General features: G+C 40.9%; 2 protein-coding genes across 4 annotated transcripts; one reads left to right on the top strand and one right to left on the bottom strand.

Moving 5' to 3' along the window:
• Positions 1-132: 132 nt before the first annotated feature.
• Positions 133-4,725, top strand: LOC136431418 (ankyrin repeat domain-containing protein 16-like). 3 transcript variants are annotated; one of them, XM_066422790.1, is made up of 4 exons: positions 151-488; positions 1,831-2,130; positions 3,411-3,599; positions 3,793-4,725. In XM_066422790.1, the coding sequence occupies exons 1-4, from the start codon at positions 202-204 to the stop codon at positions 4,103-4,105; spliced, it is 1,089 nt and encodes a 362-aa protein (XP_066278887.1). In that variant the 5' UTR covers positions 151-201; the 3' UTR covers positions 4,106-4,725. The 3 variants fall into 3 exon arrangements, with proteins under 3 accessions (XP_066278888.1, XP_066278889.1, XP_066278887.1); XM_066422791.1 differs by lacking the exon at positions 3,411-3,599 and having other exon boundaries at positions 133-488; XM_066422792.1 differs by lacking the exon at positions 1,831-2,130 and having other exon boundaries at positions 139-488.
• Positions 4,128-9,099, bottom strand: LOC136431421 (uncharacterized). The gene is made up of 4 exons (XM_066422795.1): positions 9,000-9,099; positions 8,077-8,210; positions 6,574-6,678; positions 4,128-5,888 (listed from the first exon to the last, which is right to left on the bottom strand). Exons 1-4 carry the CDS (start codon positions 9,055-9,057, stop codon positions 5,739-5,741), a joined length of 447 nt encoding a protein of 148 aa, XP_066278892.1. The 5' UTR covers positions 9,058-9,099; the 3' UTR covers positions 4,128-5,738.
• Positions 9,100-23,584: the final 14,485 nt, after the last annotated feature.

Below are 23,584 nucleotides of genomic sequence, written 5' to 3'. Positions count from 1 at the left end.
CTGTATGATATTCAGTATCAGTGCAATAATATTCAGTATCAGTGATAATGATGAGATAGGTAAAACAACCATAAGGTTTGGTATATGATATTTATAAGGATTGCTTGCTATATGAATATACTCTTGAGTCTATCTCTGTAATATCACAAGCTAAACACCCCTTGTTGGAGAGTGTACTATTCCACGTTGTTGTACAACAACATGGCCATGCCTGAGCTCTGTCAGCTGGCCCAGCGGGGAGATCTCCCGAGGATCCGGGCCGTGCTCGCCTCCTCGCCATGTTCGGACAGGCTCCTGGACACCAGGCACAGGAAGTCCGGGGACTCGGTGTTGCACTACGCGGCGCGGCACGGCCAGGTGGCGGTGCTGCGGTACGTGTGTGAGGACTGTGGGCTGAGTCCGGAGACCGGGAATGTGGACGGGAAGAGACCTCTACACGAGGCGGCACAGGCCGGGCACACCGAGTGTGTCAGATACCTGGTGGGCAGGTAAGCCTCACTGACCCGCAACTAGTACCGACAACTAGTACCGACATCTGCAGCATAAATCAAGAGGTCATTAGTGCATCGTAATTTAATACTTTTATGCCATGTTGATTTGATTATAAGGATGACATCTCTCTGGGAACCCCAAAACTGATGCGAGCGTGCGAATAAAAAAAAATTTTCAAAGACAAAAAGTTGCCTTAATTACGAAATCTATGTGGTCAGGAAGGTTGAACAAATGACTAAACATACAGAGAATGGTTTACCAAAGAACGGATTTTTCACTTTTGGTCTTTCACGCCTGGGTTTTTTTGTAAAAACCGGGGCCCCGCAGGAGGAGGAAAGACGTTTGTGGAGTGTCTTGGCTTTCAACTTGCTTCGCTGTGACGCAATGTGCCACAAGTACACACAACCGATCGGTAGACCGGCACCTACTGTCTGGTGGTGTGCGTGCTGTTGGCATGGCAATGCGGCGTGGGAACCACCCCATGCACGAAGTGTATCATATCATGATCAAACTGGCATAAACAAGGCCCGATTACGGCGTAAAGAACCTTCGAATTATGCTTTGCCCCGTTCCCTTATATATGCAAGAACTTTATATATGAGAAGGAAGCCATGGGCTCTACTGTTTGATCTTCGCTGCAGACGGCCGAATTATTAATTCTTCAAACCTGAGTCCCTGAGGCCCAGAGGCAATGGGCGACGTGTGCACGGGACTTTTCACCAGTTCCTGACGGGCTGTTGAATGCTGTCGCCTTCTTCAGGATCAATAATGACTAATCACTGCCGAACGTAAACTCTCAAGAGTTACAGACACATGAATTTATAGACACGTGTCATTACGGATACGTGACGTCAGCAATTGGTCAAACATGCCAGGAAGTTTATGACGCCCACTATCTCTGTTGAGTGATGGCTGGAGTGCCCTGATGTGTATGGCCTCCTTTATACCTCTCATAAAGTAGTCCTGCTCAGTGTCCAGTATTCTGACTTTTTCCAGTGAAACGGTACGGCCCGGAGATTCAATGTGGATGTGTTGAGAGACTTCAGACGAATGCGAGCTGGGCTGTTTGACGTTTTAAACCTCCCTGGCACGTTTGACCAATTGCTGATGCCACGTATCCATAATGACACATGTCAATAAAGTCACGTGTCTTTAACTCTCTCGAGTTTACGTTCTGCAGTGATTGGTCATTATTGATCCTGAATAAGGTGACAGTGGTCGTTGAAAATTTGATCCGTGAATACCTCAGTGTTGGAAGAAAGTTTAGCACTGTGTTATAATTACTACCAACACAGATGAGCTTCCATGATAATTTCATCCTTTTTGTTTATGAAACAGAAGCGTTCAAATCGATGTACTTAAGAGAGCTGACTGGACTCCCATCATGCTTGCCTGCACAAAAACCAACTTGACTGTTGTTAAGTTGCTGAGGGAGGCTGGGGCAGACTTAACCATACGGAACAAAGATGGCTGGAACTGCTTCCACATAGCGTGTAGGGAGGGTGATGTGAACATTCTCAACTACCTGTTGGACTGTGACAGTACGCTGTGGGATTCGGTCAGCACCAATGGTAGAACTCCGCTTCACACCGCTTCCCTACACGGACGTGTGGGGGCCGCAAACATTTTGTTACAAAGGTAAGGGTGATTTTTCCTTTCAATACATGATGCCAAGAACATCATTTTTTTAGAATCATTACCAATGGTTTGAGTTTGATTTTATTTGGATCCAAGTATTACAGAACATTGCAACAACAACTCGGTTCTGGAAGAGTTTGGGATTGAAAGATCACTCCTAAACACGGTAAAAAGAAGGAAGCTCCCATACTTTGGCTATGTCACATGAGCCCAGAACATCTCAACCCACATTCTGTAAGGGGAGACCTGTGGCACCAGAAGCAGAGGGAGGCTATGCAGGAGATGACATCAGGGACTTGACAGGAAGGTCACTAGCATACAGAGGGTGAAGGACAGAGAAGCATGGAGGAAGCTGGTGCTGGAAGCGACCATATTCCCCGACCCTCAAGATGAGGATGGGACTAGGAAAGCAGTAAATTTCATTCGATCATTCATAAAGGCATACACAAGACCAAAAGTGGATGTTATTTGTAAGAGACCATAAATATTCCCCATGAATACAAAATCAACCAAATTTGTAAAAATTATTCACAGATGAACAAATACATGAACCATTTATAATCCAGGAATTGAGTAGTGCCCCTTCCTGAAGACCCATGGGGTGTGATGCATGATGGGAATCATCCCTCAAGTATCGGTTCCTATGGGATGATTTATGAAGTTCCAAATCAATTTTTGAGTCAATGCAATAGAAGTTGCTAAGGGTGAAAATTGATGAAGAACTATTCACACAAAGGATACAAACATTATTTTCAACATCAGACCTAGATTTTCTAAGAGCCGCCAATTTTTGTGAGGGCCTTTTTTTAAGTCTTAAGTATGAGTGTCAATGGGATGATTGACAAAGATCAAAGTCCATTTTTGACTCAAAGCAAGTGGAAGATACAGTTACCAAGGCTATAAGTTGACAAACAGGTATCCAGAAACACATTGTAAAGGTAATTTTTAAGCTCAACCGAAGGTTTCTTAAGAGCCGCCAAGTTGAAGTTTGCCCAATAGTTGTTCACGTTGTAACATGTTAATGTTACACCTGGCTGTAATTGATCTGAAGGGTACTGGGGGGTGGGGGTGTTGATGCTGTATAATACAACTCCTGCCTAGTCCAGGTTCAAAGTCAAGTTGCCAATACAATTACGTTCTTGGATTAAGAAAAATATCATTAGCCCACCCAGAACACTCTCCTCTGGTCCTGTCTATGGCTTTAACTGTGTATATTGTACATATTGTACTGGCAGCTGCAAATTTAGATATCAATGTAATCAGGGATTTCCATTGCACAGATGTAACTATGCCCCTGACACACCTGACAGCTGCGGAAGTACACCGCTCATGGATGCTGTTCGAGCTGACCACATTGACCTTGTACAGCTCCTAGTGGAACAGCACGGGGCTGATGTCCAGAAACTGGATATTATGGGTCGGCAGCCTCTTCACCTGGCTGCCCAGGCTGGCTGCTTAGAGGCCATCAGGTACATGGATAGGGTACTTAATATGCTTCTGGCTTGTCTGTCTGTCTGTGTTTTTCTAATATACAGCAACACAATGCAGAATTACCATACATCCTCATTGCTACTATTTTTGTCTGTAGGACTCCAAGGGTCACAAAGCAGTGTTTTCTCAATCAAAATGTTAACTTGAGAATGTCTCTTTTGTCTATTCCAGGTACCTATTTGATGAGCATGGCCTCCCTGTGGACACCCCTGCCTCAGGTAGTGGGTTAACTGCACTGCATTTTGCAGCGAAAGAAGGACAAACAAATGCAGTAAAACTGATACTGAGATTTGGGTCAAGCGCCAATACGAAAGACGGCAAAGGTCGGACAGCGCTGCACATGGCATCAGGGGGCCAGCACGCCGAGTGTGTCAGGGTGCTGCTGAACAATGAGGCTCAGGATGGACCAGACTGTTCAGGAAACACAGCAGAACACCTGGCAAGAAAACAAGCTGTTAAAGAGATCTTCAGTCAGCTACATTAGGTGTTGATATCTGTGCTATGTATTTTGTTGTTGCTACCCGTAACAAAGGTTTTTGTGATTGACTGCACTGGCCATACTCTGACACAGCAAACACATTACCAACTACAGTAGGGACATCCTCACTTTAAACAACACTTGCAGCTAGATGTCCAAAGGTTAGGTGTGACAGGTCAAACAGTTCAATATAACCAGATGCTGCAGCGCTGCATGGCTGCAAAGCTGGTGTGTTATGTCAGTGAATCTGATGTGTTATGCCAGTGAGGCTGGTGTGTTATGTCAGTGAAGCTATACTGGCTATACATATCTAAACACATAAATGGATATAGTGGCAGGAAATATTTTCATTTGACAATTCAACATTGTATCTCTATTTGGCAACAAAGAATTTGACAGATTTTTAAAAAGGAGTAACAGCTCTGCCTTGGATTATATCCATACCTCCATATCCATAATGAAGAAAACATTCCTTAGGACTGTTTTGATGAGGAAGCAAATTTCTATAGGATGAACAATGATGAAATTGCTGTAGGAAACAACTTTATGCACCATTTGTTGTGCTGTGTCAACTAGAATTAGCTGCCTTTGTTTTATGAATAAAATGGCATTGTTTCTATCTGGTACATATTCTCTGATAGTCAGAGTTGTTCTTCCTAAAATCAATAAGCAAGCTCTTGTCATCAACTTCAATTTGTTTAATATTCTTGCAGACACCTGTACAAAAAGTGACCAAAAGAATGATCATAATATCTTTTTGTTTAACCAGTGGCAGGGCTTAATGTTAAATGTACATCTATTAGTGAAATTTTGAAGGACACTGATAATGTGAAATCTGATACAACTTTAAGCCTTGTATTTGAACTTTATTTTAGATATAACGTTACAGTTAGGTTTTATATGCCTATTTGATGTTGTCTTTCTCACTCATCTACAGCTATCAAGATTATGAAACAAGTTTTAACTGTAATTGCCAACACAAAAATTGGACTTACCCAAATTTTTGACTGTACAACACCAGTCTTTGTCAAGGAGTGAACAATCCACTACTGAGATGACGTCACGTTATGCAGATGAGACACATGACTCGGTAAGCAGGTAACGTGACATCATCTCAGTAGTGGATTGTACATTCTTTGACAGACTGGTGTTGTACATTAAAAAATTTGGGTAAGTCCAATTTTTTGTGTCGGCAATTACAGTTAAAACTTGTTTCATGACTTCTACCAACACAGATGAACTTCAAGCTAAGCTATTAAGATGTTTGATTTGATGTTGAACTAAATTTTACCAAATCTTTAATGTGAAGTGTCCAAATTTTGAATATTTAGTATTACATGTCATCAAACAACGGTGCATTGATTGAAAGCAGTATATGTAGAGTGGACTTAGTCCAGGTTTGTTCGTTCATAACCTTGTAGTGCCAAGTGGTATATAGACTACATTAACATTAATACAGTGTAGCAACTGTTTGTAGCTCAATAGATGTGTTCTGAAGTTTGGTTTTGGATTGTCAATAGCTGGATAGAACACGCTTCGGGTAGAGCGTACTAGTACACATACCAACGTTAGTACATAGGTTATGAAGTAAAGTAAATGACAATAATGACAGTGGTAAGTAGAAGACTTAAAACTAAGATTAAAAGATGCTGTGTGAGGAAAGACACAGTTGTACTAAAACCGCCGCTAAAGTCCTCATGACCGTGAGTACAGCCTGGTGTCGCTGGTGCAGGTCCGCAGCCCGGCTGTAGTAGTTACAGCCGTTCCCAGCACAACACCACGTACAGATCTGCAAATAGAGGGGCACGCCTTATGATGGAATGAAAGGATACATTTGGTGTAATTAGTAGTTCAGAAGAAAAAATATTAAAAAGCAAAAATTTACATGCAGGATACAAGCAAGCTCCAAACAGTAACTTCAATACAGGAACTCAAGATTTTTTAAGGAAAGTTTGACAACCTGAATTTTTTATATGGTTAGCAGGGGGTGCAATCGTGCAGTGCAATGTTTGATATCCCTTAATGATAATACATCGCACAAAGCAGCTCACGTCTTTGGGACTGGGAAATACTACAGTACACAAGCGGTGTTCCAGGGATGTCGGTCGGTCGGAAGTACTCGTCTGTGGGCGGTCATGATCAAGGAGGTACAATTTGAGAGTAGGGGACCAAGTGTTTTACTTTCCTGGGCAAAGTAATACGGTTGGGCCATAGAAAAAATGTTATGTTTCCGGTTACTGTACTAATAGTATAAATGAAATAGGCTTGGTAGGTATATATTCTCTTTTAAGTACCTTACTAGCGGTCGACCATAAAAAGGCTAGGGTCGGCAGTTTAACCGGAAACAAAACAAAGTCCCTAGGACTTGCGGACCATTAAGCTAAGTCATAAGGGGACGTCGATAGCAGCTGAGTATTGCCTCAAATTGCTCCCTCGTCACCAACACCCCTGGGACAACTCTGACATGTTCAGACCTCTGTGGTCATGCCGAGGCCAGACGTCCGGCAGCCCCAGTAACACGTCTCTGAGCAGCCGCGGGAGAACGCCAAAATCACACCGTTTGTCTTTGTTCGCTCGATCTGTGGCAAAAGACAGGAATGTTATCTTTCCCAACGATCTCTTACATATTTTTAATGACGACTGGCCTAAAGAAAAATGTACATCCAGAAAATGCTGTGATCATGCTTTATTTAATACAACGTCACCTTAAATATTAGCCTGCTACAAAGCACAAGCAGTCAGATGGTTGTCCCCAAACCCAAGCGAGAGATCTTCAGAAGATCGGTAGCCTACCGTGGACCAAATGTCTGGAACAGCCTACCGCCAGACACACGTAGGGCTCCGAATCTGACTTCCTTTAAGAGACTCTTGAAGTAACGGAAATAAACTAAACGAACGGACACGGACCATGAACCAGGTTTCGCCCTACTTTATGTTGTATGTTGTATGTTGTAGAAATTGTATATTGTTGTACCATAAATATGTAATGATATATGTTGATAGAGTTATTAGGACTCAAATGACTGTGTATCTCTGTTATATTGTATCTGACCCTTACCTCTTCCCTCATGACCTCAATGAAAAGCTGCCTGCGTGCCGATTTGAGCTTATCATGAATAAACAAAGGTTCAAACAAAAAATTCTCAGTGATTCTAAATAGTTTTGACAATACCACGTCTGGTATTTTATCGGTCTCTGGTGTGACATAAGTTTTAAGATAACCGTTACATTTTCCCGCAACGCAAATTATATTTGTCAAAATCTATGTTATACTTCCGTATTGTAATAGTTTTATACGTCATAAGATTAGGGGTACTATCTTGGCCTATGAAAACAACGACTATATATTAGGCTCCGTAAAGAATTGCTCTTGAATTACTGAGGTTTGTATCTTTCGTTACGAATACGTGACTTTGCCAGTTTTTGGTTGTAGCTGGCTCTTTGTCTACTCAAAATGGAGAGGACTTTCTCTTAGAAACCCGGTTTTTGTGAGTTTGTAAACATGATAATGCATGGAATTATTGACAGATTTGTATTTTCATGTACTAAACCTCCTGGCTAAACGTAAGGTCATGTTGATTCGATTACATCGATGACATCCTCTGAGAACCCCGAAATAGATGCGAGCGTGCGAAAAAAAAATTGGCAAAAAAGTTGCCTTCAGGTAATAATGAAATCTAATGGTCGGGAAGGTTGAACAAATGACTAAACACACAGAGTATGGTTTACCGAAAAATAGATTCTTCAAGCTTGTTCTTTCACATCTTCTTTGAGTTTGGAATTGACGTTGACATTCTACGACGTTAGTATTCGATTTCCTATTTCTTTCTTTTTTTCAATATACAGCAAATATTTGCTCCTTTTGCAGCTGCTTTGTATGATATACAGCATGGCCAAAAAATTGATGAAAATTGATGAGCGCATGGATGTCATTCATTAAATCGAATAAACATGGCCTAATTGGCGGGCTACTGTACCATGCAGTATCGTGAGCTCGAGCCGCAGTCTGACAGGGTGGAGTTGTCTCTAGTCACCTCACTCTGGCACATGGTGTCATAGTAATAAAACTTGAACTCCTCATCGCACGAGTAGCATGACAGGACGCCTGTCCCTGGTGTTCGACATAAACAAAGGGAGAAGGGTTCACTTTTAAACGTCTGACTAGGGACAAAGTTGGGAAGTTGGGACTAGCCTGGAAACCATCGCTACTCTGATTGAGAAGAAGAAGAATATGGCTACTTCTGACTAAAATTCATAGACGTCTGGTGCAGAAGACGTTCAAAGACTAGCAGACAAACTTGCCGACCAACTCCCCACCACAGCTGGCCTTACTCACGACAAGGAGAGATCGGTAGGCCATGGTCGGCTGAGTGCCGCAGGGGCTTAAACGCCGCCGTGTAAATAAAGACAAATATGAAAGTAACTTTATTGCCTCCTCTACAATTCCCACGGAATGCAGCCTATTTCAAATGTAGAAACAAAATATCAAACCGATATTGCAAACATGACGGCGTGTATTAATCTATATACAATGGAATTCAACTCACTATGCAGACCAACACAATGCATCAATACGGTTTTGTATAATGATGGTCAGGGATGAAGTGTCTTTTCCACTTGAAAGATAGGAACATTTATCAATCATTTACAACGAACTCCTAAGCTTGAGAAATACATCAAGGCCATTTTTACAATGTTCGAAGCCAGACCACTGCACACAAGATTTAAAAAAACACCAGCGACTATTGTAAACGAGAGTCGTAACGAGAACAAATTCTTTGCAGTTACCAAGAAAAGGAGGGATCTTTGCATCAGCATCAAGATTTCTCCATAGAAAGGAAATAAACTTGTCTTTCCTTGTGTTAATCTACGCGTAACTACATGGCTGCTAATTACGTACCTTCCCTGAACTGGAAGCAGAGCAGTAGAAGAAGTAGAACAATCACGACGTTCGGCATTCTGTGGGCATTGTAGCCAATACAGGACCCGCTAGTGCTTAGACTGGGTCATAAAGAATTAATGGATTCTGACAGCGTCATTTGTTGTTGTTGTTATCACAAAGGGCACGTGCAAACAAGAAATATCACCCCACGACGATTTCTTAGGCTATTCCATGTTGAAGTTGGGGGAGGAGGGGTCATCATTGTGTAAAGACGGCTGGATATTTTCAAAGTTTTTTTTATATCAGTAGAGAAGTGGAATCAAATGTAACCAACACGAAGGATCTGGCTCAATATGTTGATGAAGGTTAGACATCCAGGTAATAAGATACGCCAAAAATAGTGACTCAAGCAACTGGCTAAAATGTTTCAAAATTGTATCCAGTTGCTTGAGTAACTATTTTTGGCGATTTGGTGGATGAATAAGTGGATTGAGACAGATAGAAATAGTATATTTGACGTCTTCTTATCTGCACCCTTCACTGATGAAATGGAATAACCCCTGACAGCTCCTTGTAGATATATCACTTGCTGTGTTGTTATATGGATGTTCTCTAACATAGAGATGACAGAGAACTATGGCGGAGTCATGATTGATAGCTTTTATGTCCTACGCCAAAAAAAATAATTGGAGATAAAGCAATAGTATTAATAGGATGATTATCACAAGGAGGATTTTGATGAACACATTTCAACCGCACATTTACATTGGTATGGTACTTTTTACAAAACTAATATTTCCATAATTCATCTAAAAATACGATGAAGCTGAAACATTATCCACGGCGCTGTTGAATGAAGTCGGCTAAGATATACTTGCCATAACAACATTTGTGTCCGCTCCATTAACTTCTATTGTATCACACAAGAGGACGTAATTTGTCACACAACGAAAGCGCGCCTCCGTGTTCGTCGTTTTCATTATTCATCGATTAGCAAATGTTTTCTGTCAATTTACCGGCAAGCCGCGTGTCCCGTATGATTTACCGCATTTCGAAACGGTATCATAACAAGTTTGGGGAGAGGTGCGTTCAAAACACATGAAAAGCAACATTCGAATTACAAATTTCCGACACTCGTGAAATTTATGGAAAAAAAGAAAGTGCCCCTGCTCGGGTTCTAACCCGTGTCAAAAAGCCTCATCCTAAAACCCTAACCTCTACGCCACAAAACACGGTTTTGCATAAGATGACGAGGCGTGCTAATACAGGAAAAATGCCATCGACCCTTTCAAATTGCGACGGCAGTTTACGAGACGAAAATTAGCGGCGGGGAGACCCGCCTGTTTATTAGTGTTGATACTGGTGTGTGTTTTAAAGCGCCCGCTAATCTGAGAATTTGAGGAGACCTGGCTTCACGATCAAATTCTGACGGGTACGTCTTCATCCAAGGGAATCTTTTATTATCATATTTCATTCCTAACCTTTCAAATATCGCTCATGATATAGAGAGAAAACATCTCGTTTGAAAACATACATGTGTATGCTTCAGAGATTTAGACAAAACAAGGCTTCCTATTCATTTAAATCTAGTAGAAGAACACACCTGCCAAGATATGTCTTAAGTAGAATATTGAAGCGTTTCAGAAATTTTCCAAAATTACCCTGTGCAAAAATATGAAGATGAGCCATGCCAAACTCAAGTCATTAAAAAAATGGATCATTTTGAAGTTACCATAATGCAAAAATGGATTGTTTATCAACTTACATCGTCTAATATAGTAATTATAGTGGGCAACTCCGAAGTTATGCCGTGTGCAAAATGGACTATTTTATTCCCATATCAAATGTAAGGCTCTGATGGGGCAGAAATGGCCCAAAATCCCTCTTAAGGCCTCTATCCAAAAACGCAAATGAAGTCCATGCCCAGTCGTATCTCGTTTAGGTCATAATCCTTTGTTTAAATGACATTTTTAATTTGTCATTTTAAATGTCATTTCCTGTTCCTGTGTCAGCATATCAAAATGTAATAGGAGGTGAAAATATACGACTTGGGCAAAACTTGACAAAGAGAGCTTTCAGAAAATAGACCTGCATCTCAAAATATTGCTGGAGAACATTGTGTGGCGTCGTGTGGCGTAATGGTAAGAACTGTCGATCCCGGGTTGCCCCCAGACGCATGTCTGGACATGCGCCCCGACGTTGTGCCACTGGGAAAGGCATTTAACACAAATTTCCTTACTTCACTGAAAATGAGTACCCAGCCTAGGTTGGGGACGTCCCTCGGATAGGACGTTAAATGGAGGGCCCGTGTTAGGGGAGAGCCACACCCCACACACGTTAAAGAACACACCACACCTTTCGAAAAAGAGAAGGGGCATGCCCTGGTGTGCGATGGTTCAAACCTTACAGCCTGATTTGACCCGATACATGTCAGTAATTGCCGATTTCTCGGCAGATGGACCTACGTGGTCAGGTAGAAGAAGAGAAAAGCCCCTATACACGCTATCTCAATTTACGCCATTTCAGTCAATTTCACTTTGTTGTCATAGCTGAAAACATAATTTGTCTTGGCTCTTACCTTCGATGGAGGTAGGCAGGATGCTTCGATGGTACTTGGTTCAACACTGTGTCGCACACCAGAAGACCTTATTTGGCAATACCTTCCAAAATTCTTGTATAGCCGTTGCCTTATATGGCAAGGGAGCACGAAAAGGCAGGCAGGCTTGATTTGCATGACACATAGGAGGGCGACCGCATGTAACTGCTACAACTGTTCGGAAATATCATTGCATTGTGGTTTCGGACTTTGATATCCTGAAAAATGACCATATTACATCTATACCACAAGATTGCAGAAGAAAAAAAAATGATTTCGTCAAGAAAACGACCAAAAATCGACATAAATGATACCATGTAGTTAGGTTAAAGCATTATGTACAGAGGCACCTCTGTACATAATGCTTTAACCTAAATACATGGTATCATTTATGTCGATTTTTGGTCACCTTAGCTCAACTGGTAACGTCGTAGTACTACAGATCTGGAAGATCCGGGATCGAGTCCGTGCATTGATTTTTTTTCTTTTTAGATATTGAATATCAAAAATATATATTGATATTATATGATAACTGAACAAAGGAACGATGGATTCCCATGACATTCAGTATACAGGTAGCTTAGACAGAGATGTACACAATGAAGTGCAAATTATGCTAATTAGGACTTGATTTGCATAACTAATGAGGAAAATCTATATTTGCAGTGTTTTTCATTATCAGACTCAAATACATATAACGTATGTAGTTTATGGAAAGTGGATCATCAACAGGTACCAATTATGCAAATAAATTCCTAATTTGCATAATTAATACAAAACATCATAATTCATCTAATTGCAAAATTATAGGACTGTCAATATTGCAACATGTGTAATTAAGATAAAGGTGTTTATGACCAAGCATATATCATGCAAATGTGTAAGTCATTTGCATGAATAGAATTGTTCATGGAGATATGAGGTCGTGGAACTCTTGTTGCTTTTATGTTCGTTTCAGAACCATACAGTTATGTATAGTACTGAAACGTGGAAACTGACTTCCAACCAGGAAAAAAGGTTGGATGTTGCCGACCAGAGATGTTTACGTGCAATCCTAAAGATCAGGTGGCGACAACATATCATCAACGATATAGTCAGGAACAGTACTGGCCATCTAAACTTTCCACACTCATACAAAAAGCTTGACTACGTTTGCTGTGCCACGTTGCATGTACGAATGCCTAGGCTGAGGCTTCACGGGGTGGCACTAAATTGGGGCTCAGCAGGAAGAAGGTAAAGGGGGGGGGCATGACATGGTAACGAACTGTTCAGCGCGACCTTGATGAGATGGGCTGTCGCGAGCTAGGGAGGGGATACACACTGTCGCGAGCTGGGGAGGGGATACAGCGGGCAGCGGCAAACAGAGCAAGGTGGAAGGCAATGACGGCCCGTCTCAGTGGAAGAACTGAAAGGTGACGAGGATGATGAGGAATCATTGTATTACCTGACTTATGGTTTCTTATGGTTTCTTACGTCGTTTACAATAGACTGGTCTGAGGTCATCACCTTGGGATTTCAGAGCTAACTGCTGTTGTTACCTTCGCCGAGAAGGTTATGCAGAGGGTAGCGTTTGTATGTGTGTGTGTGTGTGTGTGTGTGTGTGTGTGTGTGTGTGTGTGTGTGTAAAGAGGCAGAATAACTGGAGAAGGCCTGGATGGATTGTCTTGATATTTGGTAGGTGGATAGACCTTGATGAGAGCTGGAAACGATTAGATTTTGGGTACCCTAGCGGAAGAGAGAAATGTTGATGATATGACTATTCGAATATGTGACATTTGTAACTGAGGAAGAGAGGAACATTGACAGATACAAAATATGCAAATGAAGACCTAATTTGCATAATTAATGAGACACAACTATTATACAATACTGGTAAATGACGGCAATTTCAAACTTGTGGCATTTGGAAGTTATGTGAATGTCAACATCGTTGAATTAAATTATGCTAATAAAGACCTCATTTGCACAATTGATGATAAATGTGAGCATAACCTCCTTTGCTAAGCTCATACTTTGGACAACCTCTGTTATTTGGATGGAGAAAACGATTAACTGGTATGATTTATAATTGATGAGAAACACTCCTAATACGTCAGTCATAAAGGTTAAAATCATTTGGCGAAGGTATGAGGTCGTGGAACTCTAGTTTTCTATGAGATATGTTGGGGGTAAGGTATTTAAAAGGCCATAAATTGACCTCTACCTGACCTCTACCTGACCTTTTCTGACAACCTACCAACACACCAAATATACAATTCTTGAGTTATGCTCTGAAAGTACTTGAACAACATCCACGCAGAGAGAAAGAGATACAGGAGAAAGAGATACAGGAGCCGATGATAAAAATATAATATTTTTTCCTAAGGTAAAAAGGGAAATGTTCTGCATTTGCCAGCAAATACTGGCTTCCCATCCCAATGTATTATGGCTACAGTATGGCTAGTTTCCATTAGCCTGAGTGTCATCCTGTTTCAGTTCCAGGATCTACCTTCGCCAAGGTAGAGCCTGGAACTGAAACAGGATGACACTCAGGCTAAGTTTCCATTTTTATTCTAAAGAAATATAGAGACTAGATCACGAGCAGGTTGCTTCTAATACATCAGCACACAATGTGGAGAAAGATATGTCGGAAATGATAGAAAGAAACATGTAGCTTAAAATCATATTGTTTAATATTCCATACATTCAGCTTCACCTGTTACGGATTCAAAATGGTTCCTCCCCGCCTCTCGAGTAATCTACAGTCAGTTGAAGGAAGACAAGAGAGGGTCATTAGTAGATGCCATGGGAACGCTCTGTCCAAAAATAGGTTCCTGATATCATCACCAGGCGCCACGGTTCGCTGTGACTCCAACAAAGAAGCACTCACAGAGCAGCTTGATCGAGATTCATTATCGCACAAACATCTCATCTCTCGGCAGACGAACCATGGAAGCCATCAACGCAACTGCCGCAACTCTAGCGCCGGATCCTCCGTACGGGGTGGCCGTGGTCTCCGTGGGCTGTCTGCTACTCATCGTCGCCATCTTAATCACCATCTTCTGTCTGGTAGAAACGACAGATGACAAGGATGACAAACTGCTCGCTGACCTTGAGGCCATGGATCCAAAAGGGAAGGACCCGGAGGTACAGATGCTCCGGCTGGAGTACAAACTGAAGGCGGTGGGACTGTAGGAAGGCAGACAGCCGGCCGGCTGGTGGAGGAGCATCACGGGCGGAGAATTCAGAACACGAGCCCGCAGGAGATATCAACGGACAGCAGGAGAAAATGTCAACACCACGGACCCGTCTTTTCGTATATCATCTGTGAACTTTGTCAATACCGTGTATATTTTGACTGAACAAGGGTACTGATGGAACCTATATTGAATAGGTGGACATGAAATAATGTGTGCAACGAACCAGTCCGCCATTTTCTCAACTGGATACGTGCTGTGATTTTGTCAGGAGGTAGTGGCATCTCTGTTGTAAGTCTTTCTAGGCTCTATCGACTACCGCACGTGTCTTGGTCTGTTCTATAGACCAGAACGTTTGCTGTCTGTGAATGTTGTGTCCAATTGTGTATTTTCTTAAATTGGAGTCTGATTTTGGTATCTGTATTTTTGTATGGAAAGATTACCTTTTTGGTAGATTTGCTGACGAATATTGTAAATGCAGAAATGTTCCCGGTGGTTTTATGATCGTGGTTTTCGCGGTAAACTCTCCGCCGCGAACTTAAAACCCATCGCGACATTTTTTGCCATCCTATCCCCTTGTCTACTATTGTCTCAAACGCGAACTTTAAACCACCACAAACACTCCATTTTCTCCGTGAAATTAAAACCACGAAAACTTAAATGCATTTACAGTATTAAAGCGTATCTCGACGATTTGACAGTATCTTACGTGAACAACACAAATGTCTGTGTGAATATGAATATGTGGAAAATGTCATTTATCCAAAGCTGATCTTGTAATGTTAATGTAAATTTTCTTACAAGTTATATCTGTCAGAAAACGACCTTTGTCACGGTGTATCGAGGTACTTGTACTGAGAAAGGTATAGCTACGTTTTCTCACTGAACGTGATTGTGACATATTTGTGAAAATAAAATTTTAATGATAAATTTGTTATCTCTATACTTGGTGACTCAGGGGATAGACGAGGTGGGATGGTAAGAGAAGTAACGCCGATGTGGGGACATATGCGTGGGCACGTCCACAAGTATCTGTAGTATAATATGTTCACCTATTCATAGCTTATTGCATTATAGGCTGTAGATCAAAATAGTAACAAGAGTACAAATTACAGTTAGCGTTTATTTAAGCCACTGAATAAATAGGTAGGAATTGAACCGATATCGATGTGTAACAGTAACAATGGTAAGAATAACAACAAAAGATACCTGCATACTTCACACATGATATCATATCAAAGAATAACTGTGAACGATGAACAGAAAGCTTTATTCCCCCTGTCCCAGTTTTCGTAGTTTTCAGGGGGAGAGGCAGCGATGGATAATCACAATTGGCATGAAATATTACAATACATTATTCGCATCTGAGCCGAATAAAGGCAAACGAAATAAAACCATTTCGCCCAACACCTATCAATTCAGCACCGTGGACAGATGAAATAGAACATCATGGAGAGCTGCCACGCATCAGCACCTATTGCCAGCGAGTGATCAGGCGCACGGTACGTGCATGTTTGAAGCAACACCTACAGAACGTAGTGAGATATCGGTGCTGTGTCTGTCAGCTATTCCCTCTGTGTGGCTTTATCTTTTCATTGTTTTCCATGTCTTCTCGTCTCATGTACAACTAAATCATTATGAAAAATTGCACTCAGGTAGCCTCCTTTGAGTGCTTACGCGTGGTCCCTTGGGGCTGTAAATCCCTCAAGAGTGTCTGCAGGACATGTTGAACACATTGAAGTGTGTGATGAGTCTCCTAGACCCTTCCAGTATGGAAAAACGTCACGGGCGCTCCCCAGACTTCCGGACGCGCCTTGCACTGAATATCCTTCAGCAACTTAACGAATTCAATACCCAGAGGCAAAGCCATAGAATGATATCGACGTATTTATTGCTTGTAATCTACAAGTCTTCTTTATTGTCTTTTCTTAACACATGACATCGAAAGAAATATGAAAATTTTCTTAATTGCTCCATCAAATCGCTCAAATAAATGCTTGATTGTTCATGTACAACAACCGAGAAGAATAAATTGTGGTACTGATGTGTATGGATGGAGTCTCTCGCCTTCGTAATTCATACTCTTGGGGTCGTATTTCAATGTTGTTTGTCCTTTTGAAACTTTTCCCTGAACCAATAACCACCGGGTCTTGATTGTGAGCTGATGTGCTGACGGCAACAGCCCACAAACATTACAAACATGAAAGGATGCGGAACCCGGACCCAAATTACATATTCTATATTACATACTTCAATATAACACATTTTTGTATAATGTTAATTTCTTTATCTTATAACCTCTCTCTATGGACACTATTAAGCCACATACAGCGCGGTCAATCAATCAATCAATCGTCTTCGCCGCGTTAGCGCTGGCGGCGTCTCAAAAAGAAATACAGTATCATGTAAATCCTGGTCACGTTGCCAAGACGGGAAGTCCGCCTGGCCGCATTAACATAGCACAGAACTGTCTTTAAGGCCCACAGTAAGACCATGAATGCAGCATGCATCAGGGAGACTCACCGCTCGTCCAAAAATATGACGTCTATTGTACTAGTTTGACGCTAATTCTTATAAGAACAGGTGGAAGGACTGAAGACTGCGGACTGAGCTGAGAGACGGACAGCGCCGCTGACGAGAGCTCCACCATGGAAGCCATGAACACAACAACAGCAACAGCCTTTGAACATAAAGCAGCCGCTTCTCGGTACAACCTTTTCTACTTCGGCGGCGGCGTGCTGGGCTTTCTCATCTTGGCAGCCATGCTGTTTTGGCTATATCGCCGGGTGACCGGGCAGGAGCAGCTGTACATCCCGGATATAGAACTGCTGGAGCCCGAAAACCCCACTGCTACAGAGCGGTGTGAACAACTCGACAAGAAACTCAAGGAATGTGGGCTGTAGAGAAACGAGAAGATTTCTTTCGGGGAAGAGAGACACACGCAGACAACAGTTTGTACGTGTATATACACCAGAGGATCAGCAAAATGATGTGAGACAGATTCTGGCTGCCGAACGAAGACTGTAGTTCTCTTTCGATTTCCACCACACTTAGTGTCTTACATCTTGTACAATTTCTGAGTTCAAGCAGAAAAATTGTGATAATCAAGTAGTGAGTGTCTTAACTGTGTATGTGTGATGAAGAAATCATATTGTGCATAGGAGACACATCCATGGTCATGGTCATGGAGCATTCGAACAGAATCGGGTGAATCCTCATACTCATACCTAGCTAATACCTGATTGTTTGCTGTATCATTTCCCGTTGCACTTTGTTGCAAATCAATTTTGAAACGTGTGATGTCGTATACTTCTTACATTTTCCCTGAAATCAAAAGGGATAGTTGTAACGGGTCGCTAAAGCTAGAACACACTTTGTTAAACTGTGACGGTCACTGTTTTGTGAATGTTGTGTACCCCTTTGCGTTAAAGAGAAAATCTATTTTCCTTGCTTCAGACAACTGCGTGTCAGACTTCGACATATTACAAGTGTGTTACAAGATATCAGAATTGCCATGGCGTATGGAGGGAGCACTGTTCTTTTAAAGTCCTTGTTTAATTATAGCATAACATCCCCGGTTTCCAGAATCAATGAGTTCTTTCTGACGCTTTTGTTGTTTTTGTGGTAGTACATTATTACAGTTTGTTATTGTACAAGCTATATGAGAAAATTAGAAATGTCAGTAATAACATTTAACCCCCTTAAGTTTGTACAAATGTAGTTGTCTTCTAAACTGCAGGTATTTGATTGCTCGAGGTTTTTTAATAGTATGATGGAAAAAGATTTAACTAGAGTTCCACGACCTCATACCTTCGCCAAATGATTTTGACCTTTATGACTGACGTATTGGGAGTGTTTCTCATCAATTATAAATCATACCAGTTGATCGTCTTCACCCAAATATCAGAAGTTGTCCAAAGTATGAGCTTAACAATGAAGGTTATGCAAATGTGGTCCTTATAAGCATAATTTGATTCAACGATGTTGACATTCACATAACTTTCATGCCACAAGTATGCAATTGCCATCATTTACAAGTTTGAAATTATAGTAGTTTCTCATTAATTATGCAAATAAGGCCTACATTTGCATATTTTGTATATGTCAATGTTCCTCTCTTCCTCAGTTACAAATGTCACATATTCGAATAGTCATATCATGGAACACAGTGGGTTTTTAAAATTGCCTCAGTAATTATGCAAATCAGAATCTGATTTTCATAATTATCCTCTAATGATACGAAGCATCACATAAGCTATATACATACAAAAAATCATGACCATCCATCAAGCCCATCTGGAGTTATAGTATTTCCTCATTAATTATGCAAATGAGGTCTTCATTTGCATAGTTGATATCTAATAATATTTCTCTCTTCTAATAGGGATCTATGCGTCCTACCGGAATTTGTTACTCTTCTATGGGTTACTTTAGGACAAACTATATGATAATAATGATAACGTTAATGACCCGCCTATGGAGTGCCTGGTCATTTGCTACAATAGCCTACATGTATAACCACCTCATAAATCCATAAGATTCCCTTGATTCAATCATCACATCCGCCGTCTGTAATGACTATTGTATTAAGCTGTTTGCGTTTGTAAGCAACCGTCCAAAACCACTGGGCATCTGGGCTCGACATGGGGACGGTTCACGCGGATGGCGGGCTGGGGGTCTTGGATAAGCGAAATGATTTAATGCGCTATCTTCCATCTAGTGTGGGGATGCTGTAGAACAGACTAAATATTTTTCGACACAAGAGATGCAATGGTCATGTCATCATTTTCTTCAAAGAAAATTGAGTGAACTGAATTTAGTCATCAGAATAAAACTGAATGTAGTCATCTAAATAGAACAATAGTGGGCATGTTTCATAATAACACCTATTATAATTTCTAACCATTGCCCGCGCCATAATTACTACTACTGATATACAACGATTTGAGGCACAAACGTAGTCCGGAGACAAACTATTGGTGCATTGTTTGTTTGTTTGTTTCTTTGTTTATTTATTCAGGGGGTACATCTCGCCTGTAATGGCGTTTTTCAATGTGCCGGGGGGGGGGGGGGGCAATCTTCACACTGTTCAAACTTAGATACATAAGATAACAAAAATAACACAAACTGTAATGAAATAATAATACAAGGTAAATTTAACTAAATGCTTCGAATTACTAACTTACTACAACTGATTTCAGATAACAAAATGAATAAAACAATAATATAACATAACATAACACACAATGCACTATAGGAATGTGTTTGCATAATTGGCCTCTGTTAATGTTCCATCTGCCATAATCCACATGTTACATGCCTTTTAATTCTGTAATGGAAACACTGCAAATGTAAATTTTCCTCATTGATTATGAAATCAAGTCCTAATTTGCATAATGTGTACTTCATCATGTACACCTTTGTCTAAGCTACCTGCACACTAAACATCATGGGAATCCGTCAATTCTTTGTTCACTTATTCTCCTTGGAATATTTGGTAAAACACCCCTGCAGTTCCAGATCCATCTGCTAGAGGGTTCAGACCTACACAACTTCTTCCTTTCATCACAAGCTATCTGCCACCAAAATATCAAGACCATAGCACGTCCAGGTCAAAAGATAGAAACGTAAGTTCTGATGCAGTACCAAGGTCACATACCAGGGGCCCCAAAATCGACCTTGACCTTCGTTCGTCCAACACCTACCCACATACCAAGTATCGTTATAATCAATCCAGAGGTTTGAGTTATGCTGACCACAACAATAGGGAAACAGAAACACAAACACACGGACAGACAGACACACCCAAAGCAATATCTCAATTTTTCATGGAGATAATAAGAAATGTGTCTAGATTTCTATACACATCGTCAAAACCATGGTAGAAAATATCCTCCCTCGCAGACTTAGTGGAGTATAGTAGTGTGCACTAGAGAAATACGAAAAAAGAATATGTTCCAGTTTAGGGTAAAACCTACAAATAATTAACAACAAGAGTTTGGAGACCCCATATCTCCATGAACTATTCTGACTATGCAAATGACCTCTACATTTACGTAATCTATGCGGGGTCATGCAACGTTACACATTTAACTAACCTAATCATGCCGTAATATGGACAGTCCAATCATTAACCACTTAGATGAATTATTGCATTTATGCAAATAATGTATTCATTAGCATAATCGGTATCCGAGCACAACTTACGAGATCTTTTTGAAATAATCACAGCAGATAAGTGATGAAAGCCCAGAAATAAAGTATTGACAACAATGACTTGTGATTTAGTTCGGGACATTGGCTGGCAGTTTTTTATTTGTTTACATATGCACAGTTCTACAGAGCCCCAGTCTACAGTGGTTTCTTTGACTACAAGTAAACACCAAAATTACAAGACATATTTCTAGACACACAACTACCAAAGCTAATGTGGGGAAGACGTTCTCAAGTTGGAAATGTAGATACAGTTAGATAATCAGACTCCGCCCTCGGGCTACCATCAAAATCCTTGGGAGGGCGGGGCTGTACCAAATCCACATAAACTCGCCCCGCCCATCCTTTAACTATTACTTGACAGTGTTGATTTGAAAATTGTTGTAGTTGTAGATACATGTAGTATTGTCTTGATTATCCAAGGGATCTTATCTGATTGAAACCTGCTTGGATTTTTTAACTTTCTTAGTTATCTGAGCCATTGAACTGAAACTGTGACTTCTCGAACTCGAATCTGTTAGCTTAGCCACTCGATGCCACTGAAAAATGTGACTATTGTGAAACCGACTCACAAACAAACAGCACCTGAATATACTAACTGTTAGATGTTGCTGTATGTAATTGTTTTTGTGACAACTTGAATACCCAGCGGCACACGAAACACACACTGATGACTTCACACATGCAGGATGCAGCTGTGTGCTGAGCAGCAAAGATTGATTATACAAAAGAAACCGAACGCTCGCTGAAAGAAAAGACTTCAATTTGATGAGCTGCTTTCTTTCACCAGCATGGAATCACCCATAGCTTCTTATCCTACACAAATCCCAGACCATCAATATTCTCTCTTAGTCTACATCAGACAAAACTTAAAAGGATCTGAAATCTCTAGTTTATCCCGTGACTACTCAAAAGCTTCCATGGCTCTATTAGCTAAATGTTGTCATGAAGCTATGGAAATGGCAAAGTATTGTACATGTACCGTTATGTTCTTTTACAATTCTCATGCCCAACCTTGCCAGGACCAGTTCTAAAGCATCAACTTATGAAGCAGCCATCGTTATAGTCTATTTATGTTCCAGCCTGTCCCTATGATCAGATGTTCGGTCCATCTTCCAGGATGTGAAATGTATCAGCTTCAGTCCATGATCAGATATTGAGTTGTTAAATGTACCAGCCCTTCACACTGTGACAGATGAGGAAGTGTTCTGACTCCTGTCGCTGCAATGCCTGCCAGTACATACACATGTACTTAAAAGTCTTATACATTATTAACAGCAATGGATGTAATTCTGTATCCTCCTCAACTGTTTCACATAGCTTAAATAGGTGCTCAAGGGGGCAATTCATTAAATATTTTCTGACACAATTTCCGTTACTATGAGAAGTTGACATTAGACCATGCATAAAACCACATCTCTCTATTGGTCAGATGCCTATTTTCATGTCTGATCTCTCGCAAGTTTCTTCTTGTACAGCTGCTAAGGTGGGTCCTGAATACAGGGTGCATCAAGTCTTAAGTCTAACTGCACAACAGTAACTTAAAGCTCCCAGAATAATCTTTTGATAGTTCCACATACCTCATTCTTTGGTCCAATGATTCCCTTTCATCGTATTGCAACGCTGAGTGGGAAAATTCTTCACTGTACATGATGACCTTTTCACAACACTTCGTTCAATACTTTGGCATGACTGGGAGGAACAAGTCGTTCATATTAATCCCCACATTTTCTTTGTTATGTTTCACCAACGAAACATGTTGTATTTGTCAGGTTTCTTCTCCTTCTCTTCTCCTGTCAAATCTTCAAAGTGATTCATCTCGGTCGTCCGTGGGCCAAATGGACATAATTTGCACGTCATTGTGTACATCTCTGTCCAAGCTACCTGCATATTACATAACACGGAAATCTGTCATTCCTTTGTTCAGTTATTCTCCTTGGAAGATTTTGACAAAAACGCAAATGCAGATCCAGTGTCACATATATACCAGGGGGCCCAAAATCGACCTTGACCTTTGTTCTCCCAACACCTACCCACATACCAAATATCATTACAATCCATCCAGATGTTCTTGAGTTATGCTGACTACAAGCATCCGGAGGCACAAACATACACACACGCAAACACGCTAAAAGCAATATCTCCATGAAAAATTGAGATTTTTCATGGAGATAATCATAACTTATGACACAGTGACCACACTTTTCAGGTATGTGCAGGCCTTTATAATCTATTTTGGTGGCTATTGAGTTTTACAACTCAACAAATAGTAAAATTGTGAGTAAAAATTTATGAATGGGAATAGTGACCCAATTTGTCTTTTTTGGTGGTAAATCGAACACACTCTGGGGGAGACTTGGGGCGTCTAAAGCCACGAAATCGACCTTGGTCACTTTCCTGGTAGTGATTGATGCCAGAATGTGCCAAATAGCTGGCGATTTAGTGACAGCTGGAACTCTACCATACCTGGAATGCACTGAATCACACACAGATGGTCTAATTTATGCAATCTCTGTAATCGATTATGATGTCATACAATATTCAGTTTGTACTAATTTTCTTACATGTGATAGTGATTTTTAGATAGAATCTTGCCACAGGCATAGCTGTTATGAACT

This window comes from Branchiostoma lanceolatum, chromosome 3 (assembly GCF_035083965.1).
Source record: "Branchiostoma lanceolatum isolate klBraLanc5 chromosome 3, klBraLanc5.hap2, whole genome shotgun sequence".
NCBI lineage: Eukaryota > Metazoa > Chordata > Leptocardii > Amphioxiformes > Branchiostomatidae > Branchiostoma > Branchiostoma lanceolatum.
The sequence above is the reverse complement of the archived record's forward strand: the minus strand, read 5'-3'. Positions and strand labels throughout refer to the sequence as shown.